The 15206-nt window shown below is 38.7% G+C and overlaps 1 protein-coding gene across 1 annotated transcript; it reads right to left on the reverse strand.

Moving 5' to 3' along the window:
* Positions 1-647: 647 nt before the first annotated feature.
* parp10 (poly(ADP-ribose) polymerase family member 10) lies at positions 648-13429 on the reverse strand. The gene is made up of 11 exons (XM_037795011.1): positions 13273-13429; positions 11276-11451; positions 10058-10303; positions 9720-9950; positions 7803-8818; positions 6628-6840; positions 5519-5645; positions 4461-5447; positions 3119-3252; positions 2868-3042; positions 648-2784 (listed from the first exon to the last, which is right to left on the reverse strand). Exons 2-11 carry the CDS (start codon positions 11448-11450, stop codon positions 2486-2488), a joined length of 3603 nt encoding a protein of 1200 aa, XP_037650939.1. The 5' UTR covers position 11451; positions 13273-13429; the 3' UTR covers positions 648-2485.
* Positions 13430-15206: the final 1777 nt, after the last annotated feature.

Here is a 15206-nt window from a genome sequence, read left to right on the forward strand (position 1 = left end):
CATTATTAATTTCACTGTCTCTTCCGTTACAATCCCTTTAAGAAACCGTTGCAATTCTACATATAGAAAACAATTCAGTGTGATGCAATTTAATAAAAAAGTGTACCCGTCTAAAGCAAAATGTTGTGCAAATGTCACATCAAATTAATTTGATTTGATTAAAGGTGAAACAGCAGGCCCAATGAAGCTTTACATTTACAGTTAAATTATACTTCTACAATATAGTTTTTTTTAATGTCCTGTGTCTTTACTGTTTACTTACTTACTATGTCTTTATTGTTTACTTGCTTATATATTAGATCTTGTTTTGTTTTTTACTGATGCCTCTTGTTGTCTTCACTGTCCCCCTTTGCTGCTGTAATACAGCAAATTGCCACGCTGTGGGACTAATAAAGGATTATCTTATTTTATCTTATCTCATTGAGGTACCAAACAGGTTGGTAGAGGACTACTGCATTTTCCTTTTTTTTGTTGGCTTGCTGTGTGCAATCATTTTACCATACAGTCTCTTGGGCAAATATTCTATACAGTAGCCTATTTTTAGAAAATACAACTGAGAGCATAATAGGCCATGAGCCTTAGATCAAACGTTACTCAAAAAATGTCTGATCCCAAAAAATATTTCCAAACAAACTCCTAATGGTATCTCATTTTAAGAAGCTTTATTTTTCTTAAAAAATAATAATGAATTGCAACGTCTTCATGTTTTCTAGAAAAAAAAAATGCTTTTACAGGATTTGTAATAAAATCAAAATAATAATAATTAAAAGATCTTTGGTAAACACATTCCCAGGCAGAAGCCACACACATAACAGAACCCAAATATTTGTGATCAAAGCACTTCATTAACCAGAAATGACTCCTAATGAGGCACCGTCGTTAAATCATGATGCAGCCTGTGTTCACGGCAGTGACGTAAAGAAAAGGGAATCAAAACCCATCACATGTTTTGCACATGTCACACAAGGCTTAACTCACGGATGATTTTGTTTTTATTAAAATACGAACACACATTCCTTTTTTAAGTACATAGGAGGCTCGAGGTGATAGATGTGCAAAGCTTAACATTTACAATAGAGTAGCATAAAACTTAAAAAAAGAATAATAATTAGTGAATTATGTTGATAATAATTCTAATTATTTTGAAGCAAGACTTAATTTTCCTTCTTCTTTTGTAAACATGGTTATCATTTTTCAATAACATTTTCTTTAAAGTAGAGCAGTGGACCAGGGACTGTTGGTTTTCTAACACACCAGGTACTTTAGTTACTGTAACTACATCTAGGAATTATTCTCAGAGTTATCTTAATTAACCTGGACACTACAGAGTAACTTCAGGGAAACTCAAACCATTGAACCCAAAAGCAAATATATCTTTATCGATATATATCTATATCTACAGACATATAAATATAGCTTATATTCAGTTTTACAGCAGAGTATTGCTGCCACACCAGGAAAAAAAAACAGATCAGTGTCACGTAAGATGTTTTTCACGTTATAACAAGATGTTTTTCACGTTATAACAAGATCTTTTCACGTTATTACGACATACAAACTTATCACGTTATAACAAGAAACCTTTCATGTTAAAAGTGATAACTGATAACATAAAACGTTTCACGTTATAAAGTGATCGTACACTTTATATTGTTATTCACAGAATAACAATACACTAAGTTTCACGTTATAGCAACATAAATAGTATATTGTTATAACAAGAAAAGTTTCTTGTTATAACGTGATAAGTTTGTACGTCGTAATAATGTCAAAAATATCTTATAACATGAAAAACATCTTGTTATAACAATAAACTTTTCATGTTATAACGTGATACTGATCTGTTTTTGTTTTTTTTCCTGGTGTGGCAGCAAAACGCTTTGGCACAGTTTATATCAAACTTTCAAAATGCCAAACTAATGATAGTTTACATTCACCTCCTAATGGTAGAAACTGTTAAACAGCAGCATATCCAGCACTGTCAGCGGGCTAAAGAATTACAATTAAAAATACAAACAATTTCACAATTATCTGCATCAAGGAAAATCCAGAACTATGTGAAACATATCATTTATGGTTGACTGCAAAATCATAAATACAAGATATTTTGGATGCTTGCAAGTTTAAGCACGGAGAATAATCATTGGAGTGTGTGGTATCAAATTGACTATTACAAGTGGAATGTCATGTTATATAACTGCTGAGTCACACCTATTTAAAGACGAGGCACTCACACAATGAGTCTTATTGTGCTGAAAGGGCATGTTTAAAGTTACTTAATTAAAATGGGAATTTTGGGGTTCAACTGTTGGAGTTTCCCTTGATCAGACTTGACTGAAGTGAAGAACATAAAGTGGAGCAAGTCATCAAACAGTCAACAGCAATGATGACATTTTGATAATGACAAAAAAAAAAACTGTACACTATAACTCTAATAACAATAAGCCCTTTATAAATCACATTATCTGCAGCTAATCATTTTTCCTCAGCGGTGGATTCTCTGGCATGTGATGAGATATTCAGGAAACGCCTGCGTATCGTTGAAGATGACAAACATTCCCGGCTTGGTGATGTCGTCAGTCACGCTGTCGTATCTGAGGGGAATATCACCGGTCTCCTTCAGCGGGGCTGTCTTCATCGAATGGCAGCCTTTAGTGTAGTCTCCTGTTAGAACCTTTGACACAAAAATAAATTTGTATCCGTCTGCATTTGGGGGTGAATACTGTTCCTGGACAGACAGCGCAGAGTTGACAGCGAAATACACCCCCTGGCCATAGACGGTGGCTGCGTGGAGAAAAAACAAAGATGTCAGAAATGAATACTCAAGACGAGACAAAAAAAAGAGAACAGTGGTATGAAAAACTTACCGTTCTTTCCACAGAAGCTTCTGTTGAATCCGTGAACGCAAATCTCTTTCACGCTCGACTCGCTCGTGCCGTGATAGAGAGTCCGTTCAACTTGCGGGTAAACGGCGCGCTGCAGCACGCTCGCCTTCTTCAACTTGTACTGATTGTACAGCAGTCGATTCATCAGCTTCTCCACCTGAGGGGGGAATGTTAATGTTATTACAGACACAACAAAATGATTTGTTGCAAAGTAAGTGGTTAATTTAGTTTACCTGTATGATTCTGATTTTGCTGTGGTATTCCTGTATGGTCTCGTAGAAACTCTTCACCACGTTTTGAAATTCATCAGATTCCTCGTCGACTTTGGTTACTTCGGGCAGATTTGACAGCAGAGAGTATTCCTCTTCTGTTAACACAAAGATTACATTTTTTCATTTAATAGAGATTTTAGATTATATTTTGTTACTTTTATAATTCATATCATTTATCAACATAGATATGGAGGCTCAAATCTGGCAAAAAGCAGTAAAAGATGATCAGACAGAACCAAAATGTAACTGAATAAGGGCTGCAACTAACGACTATTTTCATTATTGATTAATCTGCCGATTATTTTCCTGATTAATCGTTTAGTCTATAAAATGTCAGAAAATAGTGAAGAATGTACATCCCAGTTTTTCAAAGTCCATGGTGATTTCTTTAAATGTCTTGTTTTAACGGTCCAAAACCCCAAGATATTCACTTTAATATGATATAGAACAGAGAAAAGCAGGCAATCTCCATATTTGAGCGGCTGAAAACAGGATTGAAAATTACTTTAACTTTCAATCGATTATCAAAATAATTGGCAATGATGGTTCTCTCGATCGACTAATCGATTAGTCGACTAATCGTTACAGCTCAAAACTGAATACATCTATAAATAACACTGTTATTTAAATAAATACAATGGGGTAACCAGCAGGTTAACAGTAACAAATTCAGCTAGCTAACAGAATTTAGCAGTTTAGTTTGACATTATGAGAAAGGAAACACTTAACAGCACCGCTTTACAAAATTTCAAGGACAACACAATAACGTCCAAGCCAGCTTTCTTAGCATTAGCTTGCCAACTAAACTGGTGCTTTCAGTTCTATTTTTTGACTTGTCTGATAAGCTTTTACCAACGCCAAAATCACACCAGGCAGCAGCAGTGAAGTGCGACTTGCCGCAATAAATACATTCTTCTGTGGACGGGAGGCGTGTTCATGTGTTTCAAGCGCGAAGAAATTCTTACCGTAATGTATGTCAACGTCACAGAAGTCACGGGATCTGTTTACCGATTGGCTGCGTGTATTCTCTTGCCGCACTTCTTCACTAAAAGTTAAGCTTTTCCCATTTTTAGTTTGGCTGCACTTTGCCGCGGTCGCGTCTAGAAGGTGACCCACGAGTTGAGAAACTCTCGCAAGATAGTTAAGGTTAGGATAGGTGGTCGGGCAGCGAGTCTCGCAAGAGTTTTTGCAGCTTGCCTCAGGCCGCTCTGGTGTGAATTCGGCATAAATGTTGTTCTAAATACACGCAAGCATCATTCTGTAGAAAACACGCAGCACTAGAACAATATAAAGTTTCCTTTACCTGGTACATCTTCATCCAAATCCCCTAAACCGGGCAACTTCCTGGAGATTTTCACAGATTTCCCTGAAGCTACGTTGATTTCTTGCATCTTCTCAAAGCTGATGATGTGGGGCTGATTGTCAAGCAAGATATCGACCTTTTGCAGTCTCATCCTCAGAGCGTTCTCGATGAAAACAGTGACATCGGGTGAATAAGGAGTCGCGTCTGAAGAGGCTGGGTCGTGAAACACCCATTGGACAGTCCTCAGGATCTCCTGGTCGGACACAGAATTGGCGAGTTTCTCCAGCAGCAGCTTCGTGTCAGCCAGTCCTCCGGACACAAAGTCCTTGAAGCCAGAAACGGTGATTATGGTGCCCTGAACTTCGACCTCAACTGCGTGCTTCCTCTTGATCATCTCCAGACACTTCCTGTGGTACTCGGACATGTTCTTCACACTCCTGTGCTCCACTTTCTCTTCGACCTGCCTCTGGCTGACTTTCTTCCCGAAGGCTATGTCCACCCGAATCAGGTCACAGTTATAACCTGCAAACACAAATAACTGTAATGTGTTGGCGGACTTGATGGCGTCCTGTAAGGACATATCTGGGCTCTTCTTCACCTTGGGCTTCTTGTCAGCACTCCTAGAAGAGGCTCCATGTTGGATCATTGTCTTGGACAGCTCCAAGGCTTTTTGCAGCTGCTCCTCCTCCTCCTCCAGGGACCAATGACTTGACTCCATAGAGTACTGGATGGCTAGAGACAGTTGGGCCTCTTCTTCAAGGTTGCTAGAAAGGCCATCATTCGGCAGGAGTAACCCACTGGTAGCATTCCCGTCAGCTGAAAGCTGGGAAGAATCGACAGCCATCGCAGCAGAGTCCTGGTCCGTCAGGCTTTTTGGTTCCTCTGCTGTGTACAGGTCCACGTCGTCCATGTCGCCAGGTTGGTCTGAATTGGTCACACCCTCCTCATCGACTGATGAGACAATTTTCTTTGCCTCCTCTAAAAGGCCTACAAAGAGGTAAACAGATTGTTTGAAACTGCACAGACATGTGAGAAATGATTGAAGAGATAGATGTTACCTTTGGCTGGAGCTCCATTATGATCAGTTTGCATTGAATCAGATTTTAAATCCTGTGGAGAATCATCCAGAGACACTCTCGGGAAGTTTTTGTGGGACATCATGTTCCATGCAGTTTGAAAAATGTCCTGAAATAAAAAAAAAATATAGTGTTTCTGTGATTATGTTTTCATGTTAATTTTCAGATTCTGACTTAAAGGGACAGTGTGTAGCATTTTGAAGCATCTAGTGGTGTGGTTGCAGATTGCAACCAACTGAATACCCCTCCGCTCACTCCTCCCTTTCCAACTTTCCAAGACTGTGTTAACGTGAGCCACCAAGTGCAAAACCGTGGTAACGCCGTTCGCCTCGCTCAGAGGCCATCCTTACCACAATAGCACTACTTTAAGAGCAACGGAAGTCAGACGGCAGCTGGCGGTACCACCGTTTTACACTCTGCGGCTCACGTTACCGCAGTTTAATGAGCTGCCGGAGAACTACGGTGGCCTTCAGGTAACGTAAAAACGCGAAAGGCTCTCTCTAGAGCCAGTGTTTGGTTTGTCCGTTCTGGGCTACTGCAGAAACATGGCAGAGCAACATGGTGGACTCCGTGAAGAGGACCCGCTCCCTATGTAGATATGAAGGGCTCATTCTAAGCTAACGAAAACACAACGATTCTTAGTTTCAGGCGATTATACACGAATGAAAACATAGTTATAAGTATTATATTCCATTTCTGCTAATAGATCCCTGTTACACACTGTTCCTTTAATGCCCCTATCCTGCCATTAGCTTGAAACTGGTTTCTCAATTATCTTTGCGACATTTGGGAACATACACATTGTTTTTCATGTGTTTGGTAATTGAGCTGAGACAAGATAAAAAAGTACAACGAAGCAAAAACATTCAACTGTGTTCAGAAACACAGTACACATCGGCGTTTCACTTCTGCCTTGTGTATCCTTCTAAACTCAGCCTCAGGTCAAATTCTACAAGGCCTCAAAAGTGCTCGTCAAGATGAATGACAGCTGGTATAAGTGGCCAACTGAGAGGAAGTGTGGAAGACTGAGGTTGTATATAATAGCATCAAAACAATAAGAAACCCTTTGCTGTGTTCCATCATTACGTTACCTGGTGAGCAATGTATTCCCAGGGCACGTGCTTAATGTTGATATAGACCTGGAACTTTTTTTCCATCTCCTTCAGGATGCTCTTGCACTCCTTGTCCTCTAAAAACCGGCTCACTCCCGGTGCATTTACTGTGATGGTTCTGGTGCAGATCGAGGACACCACGCCTTGCAACACCTCCTCAGCCATTTGACAAGCAGTAGCGTGGCCGTGGAGCTGTCAGGTACATTCACAAAAATGACAAAAGATTAATTAGATTAGTCTAAAAGGGCTCTTTCAAACATTTAGTCAGTTTTAATCAAACTCTGGTACGGTTTGCTTGGGCAGTTGGGAACGCAGTAATCTTACTCTGGTGTGGACCAAAACAACCGGTCCAAGACCACTTGTGAGAGGTGGAACCGTTTCCAAGCGAACCATAGTGCAGTTTAATTGCAGTGAGAACATAATCCGACCCATTAGCAGTAAGTGAACCAAACGCAGGCTGCCTGTGAGGGCATTTGTTTAGATGGACACAGGTAAACGACAGGTTAAAATGAGCAGGAGAGGACTGACCTGGACTTCTGCAGAAGTCCAATATTTGCTTGACATCTTGGCCAAAGAGAACATACAGAATATGCTAAATAAAGTCCACAAATATAGTGATGTTTATAAAGTCATTCGAGATAAACTGGAAGAGGAGAGATCCGTGCGCACAGTAGATCAGCGCCGAGGTCAAAGTGAAAAAACGTCAACATCAATATATCAAACTCTGCGATTCCCTGCGTAGAAGTGGCAGCTCTCGGCACGAAAAAGATCAATTTGCTCATTCGTACACGCCCCTCGGCAAATTAAATTTTTAATCTGTGCACCGTGAAACCGAAAAGACAAAAATTGTGTGCTGTAAATGATCAAATCAATTGACAATTTATCACTAAATTTTTCAGTTCACATCAATTTTCACGGCTCCTTTTTTCAATTCACACGCATTTTCATCCCCTCCATTTTTATCAATTCATTTTGTTACTTCCACCCCTCGTGGCCAAATGTAATATGGCTTGTTAAAGCACCCTAAGAATTTCAAACACAATGTTATTAGCGCACCAGAAATTAATAAAACGGTAGCTTAGTTGAAAACCAAATCATGATGTTTACACCTCTGTAGTCTCTGCTTCTACATGTGATAGTGATGCATCACATACCTTTAACCCACAAACGTCCTCTGCTTCTAGAGGAAAAATAGACACTTGGTCCATGTCGGCCAGCAGCTGATGACAGTGGATCTGGATGTATTTCAGCATGCCTGGCTCCATAGAGATGACCGTCTCTCTTTCAATGGGTGTAGTGAGAAATGTCATGATTGCAGCCTGCTTCTCACTCTCCATCCCTTTCAGAGTGAACACATCAATATTCGCTGCTTGTTCCGACACCTTTACAGAGGAGAAACCCAGAGCCTGCAGGAACTCCGTCCACTCTCTGCAATACAACATGCTCTCATTTTCTGGGTCCACCGGTATGCCGAAGTGACACAGCTGGGATTTCAAAAAGCTACATGCCTGGTTAACAGAGTTCTGGGATAGGGAGGTTACCACGACATTACAGTCCGATACGGTGTACACGGCAGGTGACCCACTTTGATTCATGGTTTGCAGCAGACGCTTTCTCACATCTTTTCTTGCGAGTAGCTGAGACTTTTCTGGCTCCAGGGTGAAATGAGCCTCAGCCATTTTGCCAAAATAGTCCAAAATGGTTTGTTTTATCTCCTCAACCTTTTGTCTGTCGGTCCCCGCGATGTGCACGCCATTGTCTTTGATTTGGATGGTGAAATTTGGGTATGCCTTTTCAGTGTCCTTTTGAAAGGTGCTGTGTTGAAACAAAGCGAGTTTTACTCGGTCAGCGATAGCGATATCGCTTGATAGCGTATCTTCTTCCTCCGTTTGATCCTCCATGACTTCCTCTGCCGCCTCCACTACCGCTTCATGGGCAGCAAGAGGCTTCAAGGCCGTCTGAGGGGAGGACTGGCTGTTTGCATGGGCCACACTGGGAGGACTGGTCTGCATCGGAATATCCTGTGAGTTTGTTTCAGTCATGTCTTGGCTTCCGATTCCAGAGTCTTGTGACGTTAATGTTTCTGCGGGCTGAAGAAAGTCAAAGTACGGCTTCACAACAAGAACAGCATTGTCCAGTTTGTGCGGGTGGTCCAGGACGGGGCCCAATGCTGTTAAAAGAAATACAGATATTTTGTTTATTAACCTTTTCCACTCCACCCCTCTTTTTCATAGACCAATGCTTGTCTTTTTTAAGGTGGGTACAGGGGGACTTTAGAGGGAGATAGCTGTTGTAGCAATTTTTGGGTTGATTCCATTTGTTACACAGATTTGGTGCTAAATTGAAACAATTTTTACTACTCGAGAACTGATAAAATTGATCAATAATCCCTCCTAAATACCACATTAAGACACCAAGACCTTGAGGAACACCACATAAAAAGCCATGCTGTGATTTGGTTTCAAAAACTTTTGACATTTGGAGATTTCTGCAAGAGTTGCATTTCTCGGCATTTGGACGACGAGCACTGCTGTTCTGGAAACTGCAAAATATAATAGGCTGATTTATAGAGTGAGGTCAAATTTCAAAAAATGGTCTCACTACATGACAACTATGGGGACTAACATCATCACACATGAATACAATTGGGTTCACTGGATCCACAAGAGTCTCAGCTTTCCAGTCATACCCAATTTATGCAATTCCAAGACTGTTTAGAGACCCCAGTATGCAGAAACTATTTTTAGAATAGGCGAAAATAACATTGATACTGCAGGCAAAAAACTGCCTTGTTTTTTCCCCAAGACTGCATGGGATTATCATAAAGTCTGTATCTCTGCAAAGGAGAGAGTCATGGGTACCCACAGAACCCATTTTCATTCACATATCTTGAGGTCAGAGGTCAAGGGACCCCTTTGAAAATGGCCAAAATCTAACCTAACTTCGGACATGGTACCAATGGATTCCTTAGGTTTTCTAGTTTCATACGCCGGCACCCTCAAGGAGTGAAAGAGGTAAAAGAAAACTACAATGAAACAAGAGTTTTAAAGGTTGTATGATACAAAACTTACATGCATAATTGACAAAGGACACCTTGGCTGTACCCTCTGAAAGCATTGTGACCTCCTTGACCTTCTGATTCCCACCTCGCTCGCTCTCAAAGTACAAATTGAGCAGGTCTGGAGTGGTGCCAGGGTGCAAATTCTCCACTAAGACGGAGTCCGTTTGCTCCACCTGCTCCAGAGTTACCTCGGCCCCATCGAGTTTCCTCTTGGAGATTTTAGCACTGAGGTTTTGGAAATCTACATAACAAAAAAATATATATATATATATTAAACAATGCTATGAAAGAACCTAAACATGTCAAAAACATCAGCTTGTTTTTAAGAAAAAAAAGTGTTTAATTCACCTTTCGAGAAGGGTTGACTGAGGTGAATGAGCATTAAATCTCTCCGCGGCGAGGGACACAGAGTGGCAGAGTCAGGCACGTTCAGCCCCATCATGTTCTCCACGTAGAGCTCTATCATCTCTGTGCTGGTGTTGGGGTTGATCCCCCGCAGCAGCAGCCTACAGCGGTCCTTTGAGGCAGGCTTTCTCACACTCAGCTCCACATTATGCACAACGTGGTGCCCTTTAGACAGCACCCGGGCTGCAGCTGTTAAAATGATGGCAACAGAAATAAAGGCAGAATTAACATACAGCACTTTAATGTCAAATTAAGGCACTGTTTCCATGCATTGTCTTGGATTCTCTTTTAAGCACAGTTTGTTTTCTACTTTAGCGTTCTGCAGTTGGTTGAAAGGCTGCATAAAGTTATGTCTAAATCAAGGCAAAAATCAACTTTTGAATTTTGAATTAGTTTTTATTTCAATTTAGTTTTGACATTTCAATTTCATTTTAGTTTAGTTTCAGTTTGTTTTCAAAGTGCGTTTGCTAGTTTTAGATTAATTTCAGTTTTTCAGAAATATTTAGTTTTTGTACATTTAGTTTTAGTTTGTTTTTGTTGGGGCCAGCTATAATGTCTCAGAAGTATTTAGCTATACATACAAAATACATGGTTGGAGAACTGTAGAACTGGTCATATGGCGCATTAATCTTTGTGCTACTTTAGTGAAGCAATCGCGGCATAGCACCGTCTCAAGTCTGTTTAGTTTCTGTGGTTCAACGTCACGAGAGTTGATGGAAATTCATACCGTCTCCTTTTTTCGGTTGTCATATATTAGAGCTTAAAAAAAACAAAACTGAAATCAATTTACATTCATTTTCATTTTATTTTAATTTGTTTTTTAACCAGGCAATATCGCTTCAGTTTAGTTTTTCTTAAGGGATATAGTTTTTATTTAGTTTCAGTTCACTAAAAAAAAACTAAAAATATTTTTCACTGCTTATTTTCATTTTAGTTTACTATAATAATCCCAGTCTGAAAAAGGTACAGTAAATATCCTCCTTCTAACAAGTGCAGACAACACCAGTGCAATTTTCTGTTCCCACAGCTGTTACTTGATATGTTTGTTTTTTTAAAGAAATTTGGATGAAAGTAGCTAAGGTCAAAGGTTAATAGATCACAAATATATATGCACATACTTGCAAAATGTCCCAGATCAATATACTTAATGTTGCTACTTGCCTTCTGCCTCTTCAAACACCAGTATGGCGCCGTCACCTTTCTTCTCCACATGGACGAGTGGACCTCCACCAGAGCGCCGCTTATTCTCAAAGTAGAGAAAGAGAAGCTCCTCATCCACGGCTGCAGGCAGCGCCAGCACCTCCACCGTCCTCTCCTCTGGGTTTTCAACAGACATCCTGAAAAAATACAAAAACATAAAAGGTCAGACCATACCAGTTACAGTGATTCAAATCATTTGTTTACGGTTTACTTTGAGGCTGATAATTCCTGAGCGCCGGGTTTGATATGAGTTACATAATTAATATTTTCCCCAAAACATTTAGCCTAATAAATAATTTCCAGTGTTCATAGTCTGGGTTATTAAATAATTAATTCACAATGAGAATATAAATAAATACGGACGCAAATAATGAATAAACAATATAAACTATTTTGCCTGACAAACTTTATTGCAACTACAACTATTTTGATAATCGATTAATTGGTTTGAGTAATTTTTTAAGAAAGAAAAAGTCAAAATTCTCAGATTCCAGCTTCTTAAATGTTAATATTTTCTGGTTTCTTTACTCCTCTATGACAATAAACTGAATAATTTTCAGTTGTGGACATTTGAGGACGTCTTTCGGCTTTGGGAAAAACTATTTGAAAGTTTTCACCATTTTCTGACATTTTATAGACCAAACAACTAATCGATTAATCGAGAAAATAATCAACAGATTAATCGACAATGAAAATAATCATTAGTTGCAGCCCTACATTACTCTAATATTAATCTGTGCAAATTGCCCACCCATAGAAGGAACACTGTTCAGTTACACACCTTTTGCAGCTCAGTCCTGTACTTTAACTTTTATTTTATTACATATGATTTAATTAACTTATTATACTATTAAATTCAAAATACTTAAAGATACGCACAAGAGTACACAGTTTCTGGGCTTGCCATTAGCAGCCTCACAGAAAGTTGTCATTTCAAACATATTACATGATTGTGTGATGATTAAATTCAATTTAATGTTGCTTTAATTTAACATATTAAAAAGTATAATTATTGTCAACCCTAAACATATGGGAAGAATCACACATTTTGTTCTCTTTTGTAACAAAAGAAAGAATGAATCTTAGTCAATGTTTTTTTTTTACTGATAGAGGCTAACTTTAACTTACTTAAAACTTATTTGTATTATTTACAACTTCCAACACTTGACGTTTTATTTAATTTTATTATTTTATTCTTATTTCATTGCTGGTCATTGGTGCCTTCTATATATATATATATATATTATAATATTTATATACACACCTATTTTTTCACTTCTTGTGTCCATAACAGCCCTGTCTGCTCTTTACCTTTATTTGCCCAGCTTTATTGTCCTTGTCCCTACATATTATGTATTTGTCTGTGCACGTACATATATATAGAGATGCATAAAACCAGGGTCAAATTCCTTGTGTGTGTAGATATACAAGTAAGTTGTTTACAGTAGTCATACTTCTGCTCAAGTAAACTTTAAGTAAAACAACAGCATGTCTATTTAAAATGTGTTTAGGAGGCTGATTGGAGGATTTCTTCACGCATAAGTGGACAGAGTAGAAGACTGGCATGTCATGATAGTGATCCTGGCCTACTGAACCACACAACACTGTCATGTTCAGTGCTACCTGGCAGACAGGAAGCTCGGCCTGTATCACAGCTAGCTGCAGTATTTCCGGAGCAACATGTGAGTTAATGGCGGGGTATCTGCGACCAGAAACAGTTTACTGTTAGAGCCACTGTAGCGCTGTCTGATCTTTATCTACTGCGTAGTTTGGGCTGCATGAAGTAACTCTGATGATTGTTTTCCAGCTAGAAAGTAAAAGTTAGCCAGCCAGCTAACAGCTAACAACTACAGTTACCATGTTTAGACACGGAAGATGTAGTTTCTCGCAAATACTTTTTATTCTGGCGTTAGTACATTTTCACGAAGGCTTTACATGTTTTGTGGAGCAGTACTTACCTCTACTACAAGGACAACATTTGCTCATAAAGTGGTTCCGTCTGTAAACGGGTTGAACTAGAAACTGAACACTTCCTTGTTGTGCTCCTCGGTGAACAGGTGGTGGCGTCATCAACAGCGAGACTTAAAGGGGAAGCGACCGTTTTATCGAGTCATCTAGGTAGTGTGTGCGAGAAGGGAACCAGCAAACTGGGAAAACTCTCGCGAGATTGTTTTGGTTAGGCATTGATCTCGAAGGGTAAAGGTTAGGATAAGTCGTGCATATCTCAGATCAGATTTCGCAGTTTGCGGGCTCCATTGTAGACATGACTTAGGGTTGATTGTTTCCAAAGGTACCCCAGAAGTGTGCGAAATGCAAAAACTCTCGCGAGATCATCTTGCAGCTTGGGGGTTATCTTCTAGACACGACCCATGGAGACTGAAGCGTCAGCAGCAGTAGCAATGTCTTAATTTATATGTATTATATTATATTATATTATATCATATTATTTAGAAAGCAATCTCACCAGGTTTATTAATTATTAAATGTTTACTATTTATTTCTTTATAACCATTATTCTGCTGATGATGTCACAACATCACATGGACCTTGAGGTGAAATTGTCTTGTGCTTAGATTTTAGTGTTTTAATGCAGTCTCTGAAACATGTAAATAATAGTTTGTCTTCCATACATCATTATAACCAATTATTTGGTGATCTGTCCAGTATATAATTTTAAAATACTGCCTATTTTTTTCTCTCTTTGTTTATTTTTCTTCATCTTCATCATATTTATTTTCGTAATCTTTTGTCTTTATTGACGATATGTGAAGTCTATGATTTCTGACTATGTAGCATATATTTTCTTAATAAAAGGTTTTTTTTTTTTTAAATAAAAAAGGTGTTATGGTGCTGTTTCAAGGTCAAGGTCTATTTTTATTATATTATATATTATATATGTGCATAATGATGCAATCATTTATAATGAGGTAACACTGACAGGGATAATTCTGCATATTAAACACTTTTCCTTTACATTATATCATATTTTGTTAATAATTCTGTACTTTTCCTTAAATACAATTCTTAATGCTAATAGGTTATAATGCCCCATATTAGATTATGTGGCTTGTGAGATCTGAAAACAGTCCGTGCTGTATAATGTACTAAGTTATAGGCAGGAGATAATGAGGCTCTTTAGCACTTGCATGCATTATATGACTCACATTAAAGTCATCATTAGATCAGAGGGCCACAGAGTATTTAAACTGTATAATGTTCAATAACTGATTTATAACGTGAGTACAATGGGACTGCGTGAATGAAGTTATATGGTAGATCAGTATGCAGCCCTGTGGAGTTTATATATAATGTATGCATACAATGGCTGCAAGTCCAACAGACTTCCAAGCACTACTGTATATCATACAGCCTTTAATTATGAGCTGATATGAGCTTGATCAGTTTTCCAAACTGAATGTTAACTTCAATAGAGTTTCATTGTGAGTGAGATCTCAGACTGAATGAGACCTATAGGCTGTAATTCAATGCATAACTTAAAATGACCGTACTCAAATGGGATTCCAGTGAGTTCGGGTCAATTTTATATCTCATAAACTATAAATGTTTTCATTATAATTGGCGTATGTACACATATCTTTTGGGATTGCACAATAATTAAAGCTTCTGGAGACGTGTTAAAGGAGAAATTGAAATTATAGAAGCGGATGTCCCCTTAGATCCATTGTTATTTTTGTTATGATCTGTACCTAAAGAGATATACGACACAGATCAGAGGTATGTACATGCGGATACTTTTATTGATTGAGAAAAGAAGAAAATAACTGTGAACTGGAAGGATGCAAAACCACCAACTATAACTCAGTGGCAGAGTCTGAAACAGGTTTACATAATGGAACGGATGACTGCAAGTCTGCAACTGAAAATGTACACT

Source organism: Sebastes umbrosus, chromosome 15 (genome assembly GCF_015220745.1).
Source record: "Sebastes umbrosus isolate fSebUmb1 chromosome 15, fSebUmb1.pri, whole genome shotgun sequence".
Classification (NCBI taxonomy): domain Eukaryota; kingdom Metazoa; phylum Chordata; class Actinopteri; order Perciformes; family Sebastidae; genus Sebastes; species Sebastes umbrosus.

What these genes read in the sequence shown, in the direction of transcription:
- parp10 (XM_037795011.1), bottom strand. Translation starts at nt 11,450, where the DNA reads ATGTCTGTTGAAAACCCAGAGGAGAGGACGGTGGAGGTGCTGGCGCTG. An exon ending in GGTGTTTGAAGAGGCAGAAG is followed by an intron (nt 10,304 to 11,275) that starts GCAAGTAGCAAC and finishes TCATTTTAACAG; the next exon opens with CTGCAGCCCGGGTGCTGTCT. An exon ending in TTTGGATGAAGATGTACCAG is followed by an intron (nt 3,253 to 4,460) that starts GTAAAGGAAACT and finishes TTGTGTTAACAG; the next exon opens with AAGAGGAATACTCTCTGCTG.